The 21343-nt window shown below is 51.2% G+C and overlaps 1 protein-coding gene across 1 annotated transcript in view; it reads right to left on the bottom strand.

The window, feature by feature from the left end:
- The window catches only part of LOC149355793 (uncharacterized), a 41697-nt gene extending 23510 nt beyond the window's left edge, over positions 1–18187 (bottom strand). Inside the window, exon 1 of the mRNA XM_089576190.1 lies at positions 17564–18187. Coding sequence (XP_089432316.1) covers positions 17564–18187 — 624 coding nt within the window. The remainder of the gene's footprint in view (positions 1–17563) is intronic.
- Between the last annotated feature and the right edge of the window lie 3156 nt (positions 18188–21343).

Here is a 21343-nt window from a genome sequence, read left to right as displayed (position 1 = left end):
TAAGGTGCCCACTGCTTCTTAGAACGGCGATTGCAACGGCGACGGCGACGGCGCGCAACGCAGAAACGGGCCCCGAAGAGCTTCGCTCTAAAAATCGCCTGCGGGTAGACTGCGGCGGCGTGAACACTACAGCATCGCTTACTGCCTGTGAAACACGGTACGAATTCATGTGCGGCTCGTTGCAGGAACGCGTTGCTGCGTTGCAAGACACTGCTGGCCTGCGGGCCCGCGAGCTCCGGAAACTGTTTTTGCCCCGAGTGTTCCGACCTATACTCGGCGCCGCAGTGTGCGGCCTTGTCGCGGACGCGAGGCTCCTGTTCGGCGTTGGAAAACGCGGCCGTCAATGCCCAAACACGTTTCCTTCCGAGAACGCGCGGCTTGGTGGCGTGGATACAGCGTTCGAGAGCGCGATCGTCAGCGCCCAGGGACGCTTCCGTCCTAGAACGCGCCGCTTGGTCACATGGGCACGGCGTTCGAAGAGGCGGCAGTGAACGCAGGGGAGTATTACTACAGCAACGGAAGAGAGCAGCTGCTCGGGGAGCCAGTCTGTACTACCTTCCAAGGGCCTGGGGCCCTGTTTATTTTGGGTCAGATTTCCTGAATAAGGACCCATTTCCTAACTTTCACCGAGTCCAAAGCCCGCACCTCCCAACAGCGTGCGTTTGGAAATAAGTACGCGCTCCGCGTTTCGCACTCGAGTGGAAATAGATACTACGCAGTTTCCCGGCAGTGAAGAGGGTATGACGCACTAGACCCAAGCGGTTAAGCCGCACTGCGACGTTCGCGGCACTGCAGATGGTTAATGATTAATGCCGGTCACACCCTCGACACGTGCAGATAGGTGGGTAAGTTATGCGCGCCCCGCGAGCGTAGGTGCGAGCTACTGTAGAAAAGCTGCAGTGCACAGTTGGAGATTCGTTATTACGTGAGACTGCCTGCGTGAGTGAACGCTTGCACAGAAGCTCACCTTTTCGAAGAGAACCTTTCGTGAGCTCAGCGAAGTGGCACTTCTTGTGGGCAGCAACGGTGAGTAGAACACTGGAAGCACCAGTAACCAGCAGAAACCACCACAGAAAATGCCCCGACGTCTGACTCGAACGCTCAGAGAAGCAGTGTTTCTCTCCGGCGCGTGAATACGAAACTCGAGACGCTTTCGCTTCTTCTTCCTCTTCGACGGCAGTGTGCGAGAGGAAACGGAAAGGTCAACGACGCAAGTGATTTTCATCCGAATTTGTCCTTTTTTATAGCGGATAACTGTGCGGTCTTTCCCGGGAGATATTTTTCAGGTTTAAATTGTGTACAGATTTAGTTCTTCTAGACACATTACTTAAGTGCGTTTTCTTTTTCATCATCCCGTTCCATTGACTGTAAAGGAGTCTAGAAAATTTGGTTTATGGTTTATGGGGTTTTAACGTCCCAAAGCGACTAAGGCTATGAGAGACGCCTCTCAATAAAGGTACGGTATTCCAGTGATGCAAAAGGACGCCGCTTCACGAATATACTCCAGCTAGAATTGCTTTAACGCGCTTTTCAGAAACAGAGTATTGTGTAGCTAAAGTTTGAATTTCAGCGTCTTCGCGCTTTTTCCGCTCTCCTCGTCATTTTTTTCCACGCTCAAAGATCGGCGCTCCTCCGCAGGCCCTACCCACACGACCCAACCGCATGCTGCCAAGACGAGCGCGGGAATTTCCCCATGAGGCGCCGCTTCTTGACCTACCGGGGAGTGACGACTGTCCGCGTGGCGTGTGAAACAATTAAATTAATAACCATTTCTTAACCGGCACACGCAAGAGCTTGAAACAAAGGCGGATGCGAGCTTGAAAAAGTCGCCCGAATGGGCTCGCCACTTTTTAGTTCTGGGTTGCGTGTCGTAGTGTATTATTTGGTTCAGGCGCTCAGGACAGCACAATGTGGTGATTGAGAGAGTTAAAATCTACTCTCCTCTGAAGGTATTTAGGCCGCCATTAACAATGCTTTCGGCCCTGGTCTCCTCTCCTGAGGACAAACAAAGAATGAATTTTTTAAAGGCACACATAAAAAAGTGTCTGTTATCGAAAGCAAATCGGCGTAAAAGGGCTCCCTTAATAATATTTCACTTTTCAGAATCACGTTTTTTTTTATTGCGTGAAAATGACGAGAATGTTAGCGAATGATACGATCGAGCGCTGTAATAGAAGCTGCAATTTCTCACGATTTTTACTCTATACGCACTGGCTTGGCCACGCTGATAATTTTGTACTCTTTTTCAACTTTAATGGAAGCAGTATTATGACCGAACCCTTTTTTCCGTAAATTAATAATAAACATAGTGCAGACTTATTTACACCTCCTCATATGCGGACGCCAGAGCTAGGTGGATAGCGTGTCACCAACTAAAGCTCGGAAAGGCTTGTTAAAAAATTGTCATAGCTGCACCTTAGGTATGCATCTATTATCTTTTTGTCGATGTGAACACTTCTCGGTGCATTAGACGCTGCAAACATGCTGGATGAGCAGAAGAAGCAGGTGGACAAGTCCGGAATTCCTGGACATTGCTTTTAATTTTGAGGCAACTGCGGAATACCGCAAAGTGCCATTAAGAAGGAACCGATGACAATGGTCTTATCTTCCAAAGCGTCGCAAAATCTTGCCGTTAAAGCTTGACCTGCCCTCTCATTGATTGGTTAACACTGCAAATAAAACCAATGGATTGTGGTTTTGAGAATAATTAGCATGCAGAAAACAACAAGCGTCACGAGAAGAGATCGGTGGATATTAATTATCATGTGCTATCTCACGATATGCGAAAAAATGGCATCCCTAAAAAACTGCTCGTTGAAAAAATGCGCTTGTCTAGAATTTTTGGGTATGTAAGAAACATGTTTGTGTGTGTTGGGTTTTATGGCGCATATGCGGTATCATTCGCCAAGTTCAGTGTATAGAAAACTGTTATATATAGGATGTTATACAAAAGTGTAAATCAAGGGTGGTGCAAAGCGCCTGAAAAGTTAATTCGTGCATCCTTGTAAAAATATCCCCAGTAGCACAAGGTGGCGGGCCCATGCGGGTCCGACATGGGCAATGAGGGCTGGTGGCTGCGCGCAGTAAACCCACAGGGGTCCCCCATGGGTGCAGTGCTGGCACAAAACACTGGGGCTGCCCACTTCGTGCCCGACTGGGACCCTCCTCGGTTAGGCATTGGCTTAAACAGACTGGGCAGCCCACCTTGGTCCCACCGCAGATACATGCGGGCTAGAATGCGGGCTCGATTATGGCGAAGCTCGGGCAACCCAAAAGGGGCTGCCCGTACACCACCATGAGGGAGCCGCAGTGTTTTTGTGTGGGCAAAGAGCTAGTATTCCCGCCTTCAGCCGACATGGGTCCCGCGTAGGAAATACAGGGGCTAAACTATGGGCTTCACAGTGGCGAAGCGTTTCAGGCATGAAGTTTGGCTGTCTTAGCAACACCGGCGAAGGTCCCGCGTGGGCTGGGCATGGGCACATTTGCCATTCCGACGTCTTCACCGCCTGTATTCTAAATCGGGTATGAAAGGGGTAAGCATGGGCTGCGTGCAGTTCGTGTGCATAAAAGATGGGGCTACATGACGGTGAAGTGCGGGCACAACCAACAGGGGCTGCCCGTGCAGCGCCATAACGGAACCAATTGGGCTGTAGGTGGGCTAACACCAGTATTCCCGCCTGTAGCCTAAATTGGTCCTGCATGGAAAATATATGGGCTAGGCATGGGCACAATTGCGATTCCAACATCTTCCCCGCCTGTATCGTACATATCTGGTAGAAAAGGCCTAAACGTGAGCTGCGCAGTAGCAAGACATACAGTGTGTGCGGGCAAACGGCTAGTATTATATCCGCCAGCAGCCTTCGTAAATCCTGCGCAGACTACTCTGGGCTTCACAGTGCAGAAACATCATGCGCCATTAGCGAGCTGCCGAGCAAAACATATCGACAGCCACACGTACACTAGTTGTACACGGGAAGAGTTGACATTCTTGCATTTAGTCTGCCTGCATATCCTACATCAGAGGTAAAAGGGTTAAGCGTGACCAAATAGCAAGACCTTGCACGTTTCACTCTGACGAAGAGCTGCTCTTTGAACGTCGTAATAACAAAAGAACCAGCTTCTGAGATTTGTTGGTGCTTATTTTGCGTTTATCGCATTGTATTTTTTTCTGGTGTGCTGCGGTCGCCGCGCAGAAAGCTGCCAGGATAAGGTTTCTTGCTTGTTTCAACGCACTTCAATTACGCCAGCACTTCAAGCGCTTTCGTCGTCTCCATGCAACATGTGGCGCATGGAATTCATGACTAGTTGATGAACATAGCGAGCCTACGGCGACTGCGCCAGAGGCTGCAAAATGTTTGTTACTGTCGCGTTAATTGCAGCAGCTTTCTTAATGTCCGCTAGCAGTAGTCTGTAGCGACGCATTGATCAAGACACAAAATTCTTGGTTTTTGTGCAAACATTCTTTGCGCGTCTACTTCGTCTAGTGATCGCACATTAATAACGCAACTTGGCCAAGCGCCACCGCGAGCTGCCGCACCCTTCACCCTATCAGGAAGAGATACCAATCACAAATCGCCGAGAACATTTCTATCGACGAACAAGAAAGGTTAGCTAGCGAAAAGGTACAGTGCTAGAGAGAACAAAATAAAAACAAACTCCTGTAGAAACGTCACATGAGTAACCTGTCTTTGCGCACTTTTTTTTCAATTTTTTTTCTTTCCTCTCCCCACCGCCTTCCCTGCTTTTCCGGAGTCCACTCTCAAAAAAAAAACCTGCTCAACCCTGGTTTTTCTGTCTGCCTTTGTTGCTTCCCCGCGGGCTCCTTTGTGTCTGTCCTGTCCCTCCCAGCCCCCTTCCCCAAAATGGCGCGGAGGCACTCACTCTACAGCCCACTACCGAACATTTTAAGCCGCCCTCCCGACCACACTCCCCGCGACGCACAATAAAGTGGAGAGGGGGCTCCGCCGAAGTGCACCCCCCCCCCCTTTCCTGCGTTTGTTTGGAACAGGTTTTTTTTTCTCCTGTGGTTGGGTTGAGTGTCAAGGGATGAAGGTAGCTGCGAAAACACGCTGGCACTTGCTAGTCCTCGTTGAATTTGTGTTATACAGTTTTTTGTGCCTTTCCTCGTGTTGCTTGATCAATCCACGATCGAAGATGGCATCGCCTTCTATGCGTACGTCTAGTGCAAGTATGGTGGAACCCTGTCGTCCTTGTCTCAGTGTTGAATAACTTCGCTCCGAAAGACGTGACTGGTGAACAGTGACATTTACTGACATATGAGCGGTGGAGGCCACGGCGGAGAAGGCGGATTTTATGACGGCGACGTCGTGCTGCTAGGACGTAAGTACGCATTTGAAATCGCTCTGTTGTCTGAGTACTGCCGCCGTCTCAGTGATATGCTCATCGTAAACAGAAACTTTCTAGTTGTTCAGTGTCTTTTTTTGAACCAGCCAGTTCTAGATTGCACAGCGTAGAGAGACAAAATACCGAAAAATTTTCTCTGTTACATACCGAAATTTCTTGTCCTTCATGGTAACAAGACTAAAATTAGTTTTCTGGTGTGTATTCTTTCTTTACACAGGCATATGGTGCATACGTGCGAGCGCAATCATCGACGAGCGTCCCGAGGGGGAGCGGCTCAAGGCCCTGAACAAACATCACGCATCGCATCGATGCTGCGGAATGTGCCGTAAATAAAGAAGAATGACCAAGCAAGCATTGGAATCGTCCGAGCAACCTGTTTACACACCAACAATGTTACGACACACATTTCAAACACAATATTAATTCAAATACGAAAGGCGTGAGGGGCATTCACGATACTGAGCAGTGCCAATCGTCAGTGCCAGGCGTCATGAGACGCCTGGCTTGTCCGTGCCTTCTCTTTCATCCTGTCTTCTTTTGCACGCATTATCTCTTTTTAAGTAATTTGACGTACACCTTCCGCTGCGTGAGATTCTCGGTAGCTTCTTTTCGTCTTTTTTTCTTTTCTTATTTCTTAGCGATTACCAATCCACAATCACTTTACCGATAACGATCGTCGATTAGAATCCCAATTATTGATTACCTATGATCAATCCTTATCTAGCTTACAGAGCACGGCATACTACGCCACTTTTACACATACACACCATTTGTTCCAGTACACTGAAGCACCATAACACCCCTTTTCATTCCGTCCAATTTCTGACGGGTAATTTGCATATTAATATTTGTCTGGCTCCGCGGTGGCTCAATGGCTACGGCTCTCGGCTGCTGACCCGAAAGACGCGGGTTCGATCCCGGCCGCGGCGGCCGAATTTCGATGAAGGCGAAATTCTAGAGGCCCGTGTACGGTGCGATGTCTTTGCATGTTAAAGAACCCCAGGTGGTCGAAATTTCCGAAGCCCTTCACTACATCGTCCCTCATAGCCTGAGTCGCTTTGGGACGTTAAGCCACCATACACGACACCAATATTTTTTTCACTACTGTCAGACCAGAACACATCCCAAACACAGGTTACTAAGCCATACACCCGACCACGAGTTCAATGGGTGTCGCTCAAACACGCCTGAAGCAATTACCCTTCGTGGCCTACGGGAATAAAGAAGAAACAAAAACCTTCGTGGCATACGCGTTACTTGCCCACCTGGCGCAGTGGGGCTATTTTCTTTTTCTATTTACAGGCATTTGGGGTTTTTTCCGACGGGCGGAGCCGGGATTTCACCTGAACGAGCTCCTTACGCTGTCGCTTAATAGCTGCGACTGTCCAATACTAGACCTTTCCCGGAATGCATCACAGCTCGCGTTTCATGTTCAATGGGAAAAAGATAGCGCGCACCGAGGTGTCTCTAACAAGGAGAAGAAATTGGGAGAGGGAGCCATCACCCAAGGAAAACCGGTTGAGAAGCAAAAGTAGACTGTTTTGCCTGCGGATGAGGTCCAGATTGGGCTAAATAGTGTATATTCATAATGATGGTTCAACAGCGCGAACACACCAAGTCCAAGAAAGAGAGAGGACACACACACCAGCGCTGAATTCAGCGCTGGTGTGTGTCCTGTTTCTTTCTTGGTCTATGTGTGTTTGCCTGTGGGCCGAACTTGGGCTAGCCCACGTGGGCCGGACTTGGGCTAGCCCATGTGGGCCGGACTTGGGCTTGCCCATGTGGGCCGGACTTGGGCTAGCCCGTGCGGGTCCCCGCTGCACTTCCGCCCAAGCCCCTCTGGAGGTCCCCTCTAAGAAGCCCATTACTGCCCCTATGGGTCCCACAAGGGACCGAGGAAAGCCCCCTGTATCGTTTTTATGCATGCAGACTATAGGGGTCCCCTGCTGGTCCTATGTAGCAAGCCCACTGGGCTGCCCCTGTGGGTCCCGCGCGATGCCGAGTTGCAAATCCCGCACATACCCCACATCGGGCCCACATGGGCTGCCCATGTGGGGCCCACGAGGGCCCGCAATTCCGAGCCCCGTTTGTGCTACTGGGGATAAGACAAAATGTTAGAGGTTACTTATGGTAAAAGCTTTGAAAATGGTCAGGCAACCTCAGCAGCCATCCTTGGCCAAGGATCTCAAGGTTCCCAATCGATGGAATAGGGACCCCAGCCGTCTTCTCAGGAGTGAGAAAGTGGTTGAGGTGTTTCAAAAACAATTGAGGCAATTGGCTAAAATTTATAGTTTACGGAGAAAACCAGCTTCTCATAAAAATGCTGAAAAGAAAATTTATCTCAACATTTGCATAATCACCCAAGAGTAGCATTGGATGAAGAGGAGTGTGTTCATTATAAAATGAGTTTTGAGCGTTGCATTAAATAATGGTTTAGTGCGAGTTCGTCTCCACATATTTCACAAAGATGGTTGGTTGGTTGGTTTATGGGGTTTAACGTCCCAAAGCGACTAAGGCTATGAGAGACTCCGTAGTGGAGGGCTCCGGAAATATCGACCACCTGGGGTTCTTTAACGTGCACTGACATTGCACAGTACACGGGCCTCTAGAACTTCTCCTCCAAAGAAATTTAACCGCCGCGGCCGGGATCGAACCCGCGTCTTTCGGGTCAGCAGCCGAGCACCATAACCACTGAGCCACAGCGGCTATTGTTTCACAAAGAGGTTTGTCTTGTTTCGCCATTAGGAAGTTATGTCAGGCGTGTGTGTCCTATGCGGAGACGACATAAAAATACTTCCATAAAACGTTCCTGGTGCGGATCTTCCATTCCCCGAGGACAGGTTTTACAAAATTCAAATTCTTGTTTATTTCATTATCCCAAGTTGTCTGCCATTTGGCCTGCAATTTACAATATATTGATTTCATGCAATTTCTATTGGGTGTACTGACTTTTTTGATTTTGTAACTGTGAGCTTCTGCAGCACCCAAGTCGACTCTTTCGTTTCCAACTATTCCAATATAACTCGGCACCCAGCAGAATTTTAGTGTATGCCCCCGTGTTGTGATTTTTTCTATGTTGTGTATCATGCTTCCTATCGATGGTAGGGCTGCATTTCTGGGATGTAAAGCTGTGAGCACGCTGAGTGAATCCGGGTAGATGATGCTGTTCTCAATACTGTTACTTATTATTCTACAAACAGCTACAGGAACAGCATAACATTCGGCGGTAAAAATGGACGTACAGTTTGGCAGTCACTATCTTTTAAACTCTCCTTCTATTACCACGCTGCCGACAAAATGGGCTGTTTTTGAGCCGTCAGTGTAAAATTTTATGTGGTACGCATATTTTTCTTGCAATCTCAAGTAGTCCAGTAGTATGTGTTCGCGTGGTGCTCGTTTTTTCAGAGAATGAGTTAATGTAAAGTCACCTACAGCGGGGAGGCTCTACCACGGCGGCAGTGGGTCGTGCGCTGAAGCCATTTCAGGCAGTGTATCCAGTATTCCTAAACTTTGGCAACTATCATCGAAGCGGAGAAGTATAGGTCTGATTGGCTGGGGTTTGTTGTTGAACAGTGTTCTGGAGGTACACTTTGTAACTATGGAATAACAGAGCTTTTTCGGCAGGGAACGGATTTTCAGGACATATGCGCATGTGAGCATAGTTCTTCTGTCTGCAAGGGAGGGTTCATTGGTTTCGACATAGAGATTATTTATGGGGGAAGTTCTGTAGGCACCAGTTCGGAGACGTAAACCAAGGTTATGTACTGGGTCCAGTCGCTTAAGATGTGGTGGCCTCGCAGAGCCATAGACAACGCATCCATATTCTAGGGTAGAGCGTACTACAGACCGGTAAATTTGTAAAAGACATGTTCTATCAGATCCTTACCGTTTTCGTGACAGTACTTTGAGTATATTCAAGGACTGGGAGGCATTCTTTTTGATGATACTTATGTGTAGCAGAAACGAGAGTTCCTTGTCAATTATGTGGGAATTTCGAAATGCCGTATTCTTCCCTGGGCAGCTAGGCACACCGTGGAGACGGGGGAAACGGACGCTTTCCCCCCTCCTCACGGGTGAGCAAACAGATGGTCCGCTCGAGAGCGCTGCGCTGCCCTGTTCCCCAAACTGGTCGCAAGAGCGCACCACCAGGCACCGCCGAAGCGGTTGCTGATTGGCGGAAAGTGACAACAGGCAAATGCGCCGAGATAGGCGCGGACCAGATGCGGCCGGAGAGAGAGAACAGCGAGTCGCAACAGCGAGAGGGCGTCAGGTGAATACCTTCCATTTTTCCCTTCTTTTTGTCGTCATCTTGCCTAGACAGCCGCACGACCAAGCCAGACGGCAAGGGTCGAAGATCAAGAATCCAGCATCCAGCGATTTGTGAGAACTAAAGAAACTTCCGGGTCCGGGCAAATCGCCCTGTTATGTGTTGTGCCCTTATTCGCATTTCCACTGCGCCGCCGTGAGAACGGCCGCGCGGGGCGTGTGATGCCGGTAGTCTGGATTTCGTGGCCTAGACCTCAAAGGAAGCTCAACGGCCTAGTAGGCACCCCCACAACTGGCGCCTCAACATGGTTCTCACGCGGAGACACGTTCGAGTTGGCGGATCCGCAATGTACGCTGATTGATCTGATGTGGCTCGCAGTGCTCGGCCAGAGGTTTAGGGAAGACCCTGCCCCTGGCACACCAGCAGCCGGCGCAGCTCAACGGACAGGACGACACATTTCCCCAGGCGCGACGTATGCACCACCGTGGACGCCGGAGAACTCCGCCAGACGCCAGCGTTGGCGTCCATTCACCATCGCGCGTGCCACCTGGGCACAGGCGGGCACAACGCCCTTTGTCTCACCACTGCCAAACGGCTTAACTGTGAACGCGCCAGAACCGACGAGGTCACCGGTTATCACGGCTCCCGACAGCGAGACACCCGCAAACGCGAGAAATCTCGCCGACGTTCTGGCCAGCGCGTTACAGCAAGCGCTGCAATCCGCACAGCCCAGCCCGCGAATCGGAACTCCGAGCACAAATACAATGTCTAGAGCGATCAAAAGAGCGCCAACCACTTTCAGCTGGCTCTCGACCAGTATGGTCAGACAACCGGCACGAGTGAGCGGGATATGCTACGGAGAGTGATCCCCGTCGCGCTCCTCGATAAGGCCGATTGGTGGCACCGGTTGGTCGGCCACACCGCGAGCACGATGGCCGGTTTCCGCAGGATGTTCAGGGAGGAGTTCCTGCCTTACGACTACCAGTTGCGGATGCGGAGGGAGTTGGAACTGCGCACACAAGCCCCTGACGAATCCTTGGTCGAGTACGTTAGGGCGATGCAAGAGCTATACGAGTACGCCCATTCCCGGGTTCGAATGCAGAGCGAATGGAAAGGGTGAGCCGACAGAGCCACGCCGCCTTTGCTCTCTTTCTGCGTGGAAGTCGCCGCAGAGACTTGGACGAGCTAGCTGTGGAAGCGCGTCGCGTACAAGCCAAAATATCGGCAGCCCGCGGGTACCGGCCCCCACCACCTCCATCGGAATCTTTGGGGCCCTGCTGCGCCTGGATCGGCAGCACGTGCCCAAAAAGCGAATCGGCTCGCGCACCGGCTCGGTTCTTGGGCGAAGGCGCGTTCTTAGAAATCCCGAATCGCTGCTTGGATCCGTACTCATACGGGTTGAGGGCCACAAAGGTAACACGGCCGGGGATCTGGTCAATCTCGCGCCACCCGTCCGAGAGAGATTCCCAAACTCGGTCAAACGATCGCGAAGGGGTTATACCTCCAGACGGACAGCGTCACCGGGTGGAAATACCGGTTCGGAACGCGCTCACGGATGGCCGTCAACGACAGCAGCCACGCCCATCGCTCCCCAATGGACGGAACTCTGTGCGCTGCTTCAACTGTGGGCAGGCGGGTCAAATTGCATATGTGTGTCCTAACGGGCAGGGAAATGAGAGTAGCCGCCGGTAGCGGCGCCGGCGGCCGATGTAGAACTGGGCGATGCAGCCACAGTCGCGGCCCCTTCGATGTTCAGTGTCGGAACGCCGAGCAGTGTGAGTGTTCCGTTCATAGAGCTTGCAATCGCAGTATTTACGTTCAGTGCACTACTGGACACTGGCGAGAGCACGTCGCTCATCGGAGGGGATGTCGTCTCTCATCTGGGACTGAAAGGCATTCGGCTGCGAAAGCACAAGATGCCCCTCCAACTCGCGCGCGGAGAGGCATGCTCCGGCGGTGAGACGCGCCTTGTCGTGCGCTGGAATCAGCGTAGACAACGACACCGCTTCAATCTCCTGCGTGGACTCACGGTCCCCATTATTCTCAGACGAGATTTCTTGGCGAAATCGGGAATCGTGGTTGATATCGGTAACGGCGGCTACCGGGAAAGCCCGTTCAGAGTCAGTAGCTCCCCCCCAGAGTCAGTAGCTGCGGCCTGTCCCCGTCCTCGCGTGTTTTGTGCGGACAAGGACGCGAAATTACACGGTCTCCTCGCAAACGCGGGTGACTTGACGGAGCGTGAGCGCAGCCTCATTTTCTCCTTGTTAAGCGACTTCGAGGAGACATTTATATGCCGCCCCGGCTGCACAAAACGGGTGAAGCATCCCATTAAAACAGGGGACATACAGCCTTGGAAATCCAATCCCAGATCGGTCAGCCCCGCCAAACGGCAGGCGATTGACGCAACACTGCCGGAACTGCTCGATGCGGGCATTGTTCGCCGCTCAAAGAGTCCTTGGGAATTTTCAGTCTTACTCGTCCCCAAAAAGTGCGGTATCTCGCGCTTGTGCGTGGACTACAGGCGGTTGAATTCAGTCGCACAGAAGGATGCGTACCCCTTCCCAAGCATTGACGATATTGTCTCAAACCTGGACGGAGCGAGGTATTTTTCTACTCTGGATCAACCGGTCGGGGAATCCAAAACGGCAGAATAATCTTGAGATTTTCGCTAGGATCTCATTCGTAGTGGCTCTTCGCAGCGGATAGAGTTCAGCCATTCCGCTGAAGTAAGAAGTGACAGCTAGCACAAATCTGTGCCCTATTTTTGCTGCGCGGAAGCGGTCCGATCCTGTCACACGCTACGATTCCCATAGCTTTGTGCTCACGATCCCCCTCTCCGCTTTCTCTCTTGGCAGACGTGGAAGGTAAGTACACATTTACGTAATTCAACCTTCATTCCGGGCCAGGTGGCGAACCGACATAATTTCTTCCATGTCTTTGGCGCACTCTTATGGCCGTCCGCGTCGTGGTAATGCTGCATCGCAGCTTGCCGGAGGCGATGAGGGATGATGGCTTTGAAGCATTCGTTGGAGTCCTCTTTGCCTGGCGCGTATTTCAGCAAAGCTACGTCGGCGTCAAGCAGGAAAGTCTCCAGCTCACTCGCAGTACTGCAAGCTGCACTAGAGCTCTTGCCTACCGCGTTCCCTTCCGTTTACAGGCGCCTTTTGAGTAGATTCGCCGGGCAGTCCGTTTCTTCACTAAGACCGGCGACCAGCCTCTGTCAGTACGTCTTCCTGCTGAGCCTTGATAAGTTCTTCCCTGCTGAATGCTCTCTCGATGGGAACCTTCCCACCAACGAGGTGCGCGTGCAATCAAGCGAGATTTTCGTTCGTCTCCGCTCTCCCGACGCGTGGGGAAGTTGCTGGCCGGCTCCTCCTCTCCGCCGTTTGGGGAGGGGTCATTCACCGGCGCGCGTGATAACGCGTCAGCAACCACGTATGTGGCCCATTTCGGTAGCGTACCTCGAACTCAAAGCGCTGTAGCCTCAGGACCCAACGCGCGAGCCTTCCGCTCGGCTGACGAAGACGGGTTAGGCATGTCAAGGCCATGTGGCCGGTTTCGATCGTGAACCGGATGCTTTCTACGTACATCTCGAATTATTGTAGCGCGCTGATGATTTCCAAGCATTCTTTCTTCGTCACTGAGTAGTTGCGCCTTGGCGTTGTTGAGTGTGCGGCCTGCCACTCTGAGCTTCTTCAAGATGTCTGGCGAGATGACCGAGGTGATCCTGGAAGGTACGGGAGCAGATGACGATGTCGTCAAGGTAGGCGAAGGCATGATGCCATTTGGCGTCGCCGAGTACACGGTGTTTTGCTCGAACCCACACTCCGCTGGCCTCTCGGGAAACGAGCACCGTGCGCCCGCCGTAGCGCAAAGCAAGCCCACACTCTCATCTAGCATGTCGCGGCTTGCAGCAAGAATCATCCTGGATCGCCTGCGCAGACCCTTCCTCCTCCTCCTCACTGCCGGCTCAAGACTCCTACGACTCTTCGCCGGCCGCCCTTTCCAGTCTGCAAACGGCCGAGCCCTCTTTACCATTCGTCTAATTTGAACAGTGGCCAGTGCCGTGACCTGATTGGAGGGCTTGGACGGCTGGCTGCCGCAACGGTCACCGGCGGCTATAAAAACGGAGCTGCGCTGAGCCCGAGCTGCAGAGGGCGTGGCGGCTCTTCTCTGCGCGCCTTCACTATTTCTCTCCCCTACTTCTTTATATCTTTTCTTACTCCTCCTCTCTTCTGTTAGCATGCTGGCAGTGGTGGTGGTATCCATACCAGTCACAGGCCCGTGCCCTTTCCTCCTTTCTATTCTCTACAGCTTCTAACAACAACAACAACAACCCTAGCAGCAGACGGGCAGCAGACGAGCCATCACGCCGGAGCTAGGCTTGCCCGGGGCCGCCGTACTTCTTTGTGCTAGCCCGTTGTGCTCTCGGCCCTTGTACCTATCATGCAAAGCCCTTCTACATACTGTACATAAATGTCCTTTGACTCACCGTCCCCTCGACCGTTTCTTGGCTCAGCTCTGCGCAACAGAGGCAGCAGGGTGGGCTACTCCAGTCCCAGCAGTGGTGACCAGGCTCGGATGCCCCAAAGTCCCAACAGTGGATGGCAGCTGCGGGATCGACCGGCGTCAGCTACCTCGGCGCGGTGAGTGCCTGATGTTTTCCCCTGAATTCGCCAGACTGCTCTAGCACACATGATTGTTGTCTAGAGTAGGGCTGTGTGTAGCACTGGAGAGCGCTTAGCTGTTTCGAGTAAAAGTAGCAGTGCTTTGAAACGAAAGCTGGTGCAAAGGGAGTAAACAAGGCGTTGTTGGAAACAATTACTTGTGCGTGTCATACTAGTAGCGCTGTAGTAGTGATCGGGAAGGAAATCCAAAGAAAAGGACAAACTGCAAGAGGGTATTGTGCGCGATGGAGAACTTCAAAGTGAAGGAACTCATCGAAATTTGTGAAGAGTTGGGCATTAATTTGGGCCCGGCAAAACGAAAGCATGCGATTCTTTAGATCATGCGGGCAGAGAAGGTAACGGCTGAGTTAGCCAATGAGGCCTGGGCTGAGAGAAAAGAACGCTGTGAGCACGAGGAGGCCAAAGAACGCTTTGAGCGCGAGGCCAAAGAAAGCTGTTGGAGCGAAGGGGCAGAAAAATGGAAGCAGCTTGAGAAGAAACGGCGTGCTCCGTTAGGAAACTGACGGACCTGGAGCTTGGAGCGCATCGGACGAGTTTCGAGAGAAATTAAATATTATCCGTTCTGAATGAGACTAACAGTCGGCAGCCGAGAGACAGGCCGCGGGCGTTCGTGATCATCGAGGATATGACGAAGTATTTGGCGGAGTTCGAGCGCGTCTGCGAGAGAAAGCGTGTTGAGCGGAATGGTTGGGCACAGAAGTTGGTAGCCCTTCTTTCCAGCGAAACGTATGATGTTCTAAAGCGCCTGTTGGACGACAGCTTGGCGGACTACGATGAGCTGAAAGGCTTTTTACTGATGAGATATGACTTGTCACCGGCGGACCTTCGCCAAAGGTACCAGCGCGAGCAAAGTTGATCCAAATCGTTTTGGATCTCCCTTATCAATTTAAAGCCAAAGTTTTAGAGTGGCTCGAAAATGCTGAAGGGTCGGAAGATTGGGACACAGAGGTAGAGTGCGCAGCTGTCGAGCAACACTGCCAATGCGGCGCAGAGGAAGGTAGTCCGTACATGGGAGATGTGACTGTTGCTGTAACAGTAGAAGTTACCCCGCATTCGTCACCTGAGGAAACCTCTCTACCTTCCGAAAAGGTAGTCACAGCATCGGACGATCCACTTACAGAGGTCTCGCCCATTGAGATCGTCGCGGAGATACCGGAAAGCGGATCTCCTAGCGTGTCAAAAGCAGGGGAAGTTGCAGAACAGGGCAGAGAGGACGTCCGTGTGGACATTAATGAAAACGCCTGTGCGGACGCAAGCGAAGGAAATGAGGACGGCACACCATGTTGTGCGTCACGTTCGGCAGGAATGCAGAAACCCGACCCGATGCGGACGCATATAGAGGTTGTGGACGCTGAGTTGGACGTTGGTGTTGGCGGTGAGCGATGCGAAACGAGTCCCGTGCTTTCGCACTGCTCTGAGCATTGTCACATTCCAGAAAGCAGCTGCAGTAGCGGGAACATCGTGGCTGAGTTCGGGGCCGACCGTCATCCGCAATGGGCTGAAACGCGTCAGGAGTATGACGAGAGCTACGTGCCAGCACTCTTGTCAGGAGAAAACACTGGTTCGTCAGCGCCTCAAGAAGTTAAGGCACTGGACGACAGTGGAGTACAGAACCTTCCAGACGACATGGGGCTGTAGACTTCATTCCATCCGCGAATGATGAGGACGAATGTGCACTCATAAAGGCTGACGAGGAAGAACGCAGTTTGGAGGTGGCTAGTAAACACGTCATAGACAGACCTGATCTGGGTATAGAGCACCTGAATCGGCTGACAATCATTGTGATATTGTCAGAGAACAGCAACCTAGGCTACGGTAGCAGCATATGCTTTCAAAGAACCAAATAGCGAAACAGTATTGTCACCAAAAAATGAAAGGCACGCACAAGAAAGAAAGCTGCAACCGGAAGGAAAGGAGCTGTCATTTCAGGAGACTATCACCACCGGTTAACAGACAAACGCCAGAAAGAGAGCTGTCGCCGAAGGATGAAAGGCAGGCATAAGAAAGAGTGGTGCAGCCAAAAACCAGAGAAAGGGCAAGCGCACGAAACGTAGCAGAGGCAATCGGAAGCAATAGCTTCACCGGCACATGGCCAGCTGCATCGTAAGTCTCGTTGTTGGACCGGAAACTGGGTCTAGAATCAGAGCTAAGGAAATGTGCATCGTACTTCACGTCAAAGGTTTTTCATGACACGTGCGCAGCAATGGGAGTACGGCAGCAGGAAACGGCGTGCTATCATCCGCAGTCCAATGTAACGGAGCGTCGCAATCGCGATGTGAAACCATTGCTCGGGGCATACGCCCGGAGGCGCAGCGACTGGGACGAGCACCTCGACACCATCCCCTTAGCACTGCGAACGAGCAAAAACCGCTCTACGGGCTTAACGCCGGCTTTGCTGATGTTCGGAAAGCAGTTGAAGACGCCAACGGACACTATTCTTGACAAAAGGTGGGATGCTGCTCCAGCCGAAACAGCAGTTGCCGACTACGCGCGGTGTGTGCGAGAACACCTAGCAAACGCAGTGAAGGAGGTTAGCCGGAATCGCGCGAGAGCCAGGACGAGCCAAAAGGTGGCCTATGGTCGAGCGCATCCGGACTTGGAATTCCAAGAGGGAGATTTGGTTCCCAAGCGCAACCACGCGCTCAGTGATGCGATCACGGGATTTGCGGCAGGCCTCGCGCCCAAATGGATCGACCCATTCATTGTTGCTGACCAGCTCTCGCAGCTGAATTACAAGCTAAGGAATCCGAATACAGCTCGACTCAGCGGGCCCATCCACGTCGGGGAGCTAAAAAGGTACTTCCAAAGGGAGGCCGAAGTGCCGGGGGAAACTCCTACCACGCGGAATAGCGGGGAAAGGGCACTGACCCCAACGCACTCCTACAATACCCGCAGCAAGCGAAAGCGCTGCTAAGGGGACGCACTGGGCGAAAGTTGCCCCGAGCCGAACCGGACGCGAATTCGCGGACGAAGGACGATGTGGCCCGGAAGGTTACACCCACTGGCGCAAGGGTCGACCGAAGACGCAAGGAAGTGAACGGACATGAAGCTTCCCAGAAAATTCTGGGACCACGTAACGACCTCGCCAACCCCTCCTCCTCATACGAACCGCAACTTGACCAAATGGGAAGTTATGATTGGTGTACGAGCGAAGGGAAGAATCAGTGGGGAGCGTGAATGCGTTTCCCATAGGACACTGCGGGAGGCCAGACGTCAGCCCGTAATGATTACGGCGCTCACTTACAGCTCCCACGCAACCATGAAAGCATCCCCATCTACACCGACAGAGCCAGCAAGGGGACCCGTGCGAGACGGCCCGGTCAACCACCGGCGGCAAAGGGATCGCAGGCAGTGGCCAAGGAGACGAGAGAACCAGCCGGCGCCGCGGACCCCCGGAGCACCACGGCCGCGACCGCGCCAGCACGGAGGCCCCAGTGCAGCAGGGCAGCAGCTTGCACGACGGCCCCACGCAGGACCACGGCCGCGACCGCGGCAGTACGGAGGCACCAGTGCAGCAGAGCAGCAGCCGACACGGCGGCCCAACGCAGGACCACGGCCGCGACCGCGGCAAAATGGAGGCCCCAGTGCAGCAGGGCAGCAGCCGGCACGGAGGCTCCACGCAGGACCACGGCGCGGCGGCGACCGCGCCAGCACGGAGGCCCCAGTACGCCAAGACAGCAGCCGGCAAGGCGGCCCCACGCAGGACCCCACGGAGGACCCCACGCAGGACATTTCCCTGTAGTGTCGCTTGAACCTCAGCATACCGGACAGATATTTTCGTTGTTGTTTTTGCTGTTGCCTTGGTGGCATGGCACATACCCACGACGGGGGATTGGCCAGGGTTCAGCACACGCAGGTGCCTCGTCATCGGCATCAGGTCTAACTACGCCCTCCCCTCTCCTCCAAGGCATACGGTTGCGCCGATAAACAATCCCTTTTTCTGCCAATGCCAGGGAGGGAGTGCTTACACACATGTCACCCGCCTCTTGAATACGAAAGGCCTGGGAGCCGAGAAAAAAGAAAGAAAAATTATCGAAGTCTTTCGTATTCAAGAGGCGGGTGACATGTGTAAGCACTCCCTCCCTGGTGTTGGCAGAAAAAGAGATTGTTTATCGGCGCAACCGTATGCCTTGCAGGAGAGGGCAGGGCGTAGTTAGACCTGTTGCGGATGACGAGGCACCTGCGTGTGCTCAGTGATACATATATTTGTCGTACAAGTGTCCAGTAAAGATAGTTGAAGTCTAGCTGGTGTCCTGTGTGTGTGTGTGTGTCTTGGTGTTGTGTGTGTTTCTTACTGCTAAGAATATGATTCCTTCACTATCAGAGTTAGGCGTCTAGTTGCCATTAGAGATTTGTAGCAGTTACATGCACTGGAGGGGTTTCTTTCCCTGTGTATTTTCAAAAGCGCATGTATTTTCGCACGATGCAGCCAAATTTTGTCGAGCCACAGCGGCGAAAGTAATCATGTTTTGTACATTCTAGAAACTGATATGGCTACTACGAACAACTGGCTAAAAGTCTCTAACTGCAACCAGTTGCAAACCTGTGTTAGTTAAAAAGTTAATTATCAGAAATTAGTTAACCAGCTTACTAAATACACCTCACCGGCTTTCTGGTGTCTGCTAACACTGGTAAAATTATGCAGCAAAAGCCATATTTTTGAAAACTACTTATTCTTCCCTGAAACACCTGGTGCATATAAATACTGCTCACTTTCCTGTACAACACAGAAACGAAATAATTTCTTCTGTAACATGAAAGTTCCATGAGCCACATAACAAACCCGTGGAAAAAAACTGCATGCATACACACACATCTCTCCAAAACAGCTAAAAAATCCCACACAGTGAAACAATGCCTACACTGTCTTAAGACCAACATTAAAGGCTGCAAACACTAGCGAATTAAAAGTCAAACAAATGCCAAACATATGCTAAATGTCCCCATGGCTGTAGATATTAAGCTATGAGCTGATTTTAATAAAAATGCATCAGCACAGAAATGCTTAAGAGACTTTGTTGGTGCACTATCCTGACACTTGTCCTCAATATCAGGCAGCCTGCTTGTTGTTCATCATCATCAGCCTGACTATGCCCACTGCAGGGCAAAGGCCTCTCCCATGCCTCTCCAATTAACCCTGTCGTTACTTGTCTGCGTCACCAGTGGAAGAGGTAGCGTCCTAGTGATGAGACGTGTGCACGAACAGGTAGCCTTCTCCATGGCAGAATGCAGCAGCAAGAGAACTGCACAAGAAAACATTCAAAGTATACAGTTATAGTAACTTCTAATAGAATCAAACACGGAGCAGCAACAATCAGTTAAATGTGCACTAAAATGCAGCACTCCGAGTGAGTTTGATAAGGCTGCTGAGTAATAGCATAAGCAGCAGTCACAAGACTAGAACTAAATGTAATGCGTCCTTGAACAAGAAAAAGCTATAACATGCTGTTGTGTTCAATTCTGCCCCCACATTCGAAGACAATGATATTCACAGGAACTGACATTAACATGTTACACCTAATTAGGCAGGCTCGAGACAAGGCGGTAGGTGACTATAGGTTCTAGGAACAGTAGGGGAGAGTTATTAGTAGAGTTCGCAGATAGAAATAGTTTACGGATTATGAATACCTTCTTCCGCAAACGAGCAAACAGGAAGTGGACGTGGAAGAGCCCCAATGGTGAGACTAAACATGAAATAGACTTCATACTGTGTGCACACCCTGGCATCGTAGAGGATGTGGAGGTCCTCGGTAAGGTCCGTTGTAGCGACCACAGAATGGTAAGGTCTCGTGTTAGCTTAGATTTGAAGAGGGAACGGAGGAAACTGGTGAAGCGAAAGGCTATTAACGAGTTAGCATTAAGAGGGAAGGTAGAGGAATTCAGACTGTCGCTGCAAAACAGATTTTCCACTTTAACTGAAGAAGACGACAGCAGTGTTGAAACAATGAATGATAATCTTACAGCTATCGTTACAGAGTGCGCCGCAGAAGTAGGTGGTAGGATGGCTCGACAGGATACCAGCAAGCTATCTCAGGAGACTAAAGATCTGATTAAGAAACGCCAAAGCATGAGGACTTCTAACTCCACAGACAGGATAGAACTAGCAGATCTATCGAAGTTAATAAATAAGCGCAAGGTAGCCGACATAAGAAAGTTTAACGTGGAGAAAATCGAGCATGCTCTAAGGAACGGAGGTAGCCTAAAATCAGTGAGGAGAAAACTGGGCATAGGTAAAAACCAGATGTATGCGCTAAAAGACAAACAGGGCAATGTCATCAGCAATATGGATAAGATAGTTGAATTAGCCAAAGAATTCTACACAAATCTATACAGTAGCGAATGTAATCATCAAGTTACTGAGGGAGGCAGTCGAGCACAGCAATGGGACATCCTGCCAGTAACGAAGGAGGAAGTAAAGAAAGCCTTAGGAGCAATGCAAAGAGGGAAAGCAGCTGGTGAGGATCAGGTAACAGCAGATTTGTTGAAGTATGGAGGAGAGATTGTGCTACAAAAACTAGCCACCCTGTATACGCAGTGCCTTGTGACCTCGAGAGTACCAGAAGCTTGGAAGAACGCTAACATTATCTTAATTCATAAGGAAGGAGACGTCAAGGACTTGAAGAATTACAGACCAATCAGCTTATTGTCCGTTGCCTACAAGGTATTTACTAAGGTAATCGCTAATAGAGTCAGGAAAACCTTGGACTTTAGTCAACCAAATGATCAGGCAGGCTTTCGTAAAGGATACTCGACAATAGACCACATTCACACTACCAATCAGGTGATAGAAAAATGCGCGGAATATAACCAACCCCTATATATAGCCTTCATTGATTACGAGAAAGCATTTGACTCAGTGGAAACCTCAGCTGTCATGCAGGCATTGCGGAATCAGGGTGTGGAAGAGTGTTATGTGAAAATATTGGAAGATATTTATAACGATTGCACAGCTACTATAGTTCTCCATAAAGTCAGCAATAAAATTCCAATACGGAAAGGTGTCAGGCAGGGAGACATGATCTCG

The sequence above is a fragment of the Amblyomma mixtum genome, chromosome 3, assembly GCF_055824585.1.
Source record: "Amblyomma mixtum isolate Tamu chromosome 3, ASM5582458v1, whole genome shotgun sequence".
Lineage (NCBI taxonomy): Eukaryota > Metazoa > Arthropoda > Arachnida > Ixodida > Ixodidae > Amblyomma > Amblyomma mixtum.
This window is presented reverse-complemented; position numbering and strand designations above follow the sequence as displayed.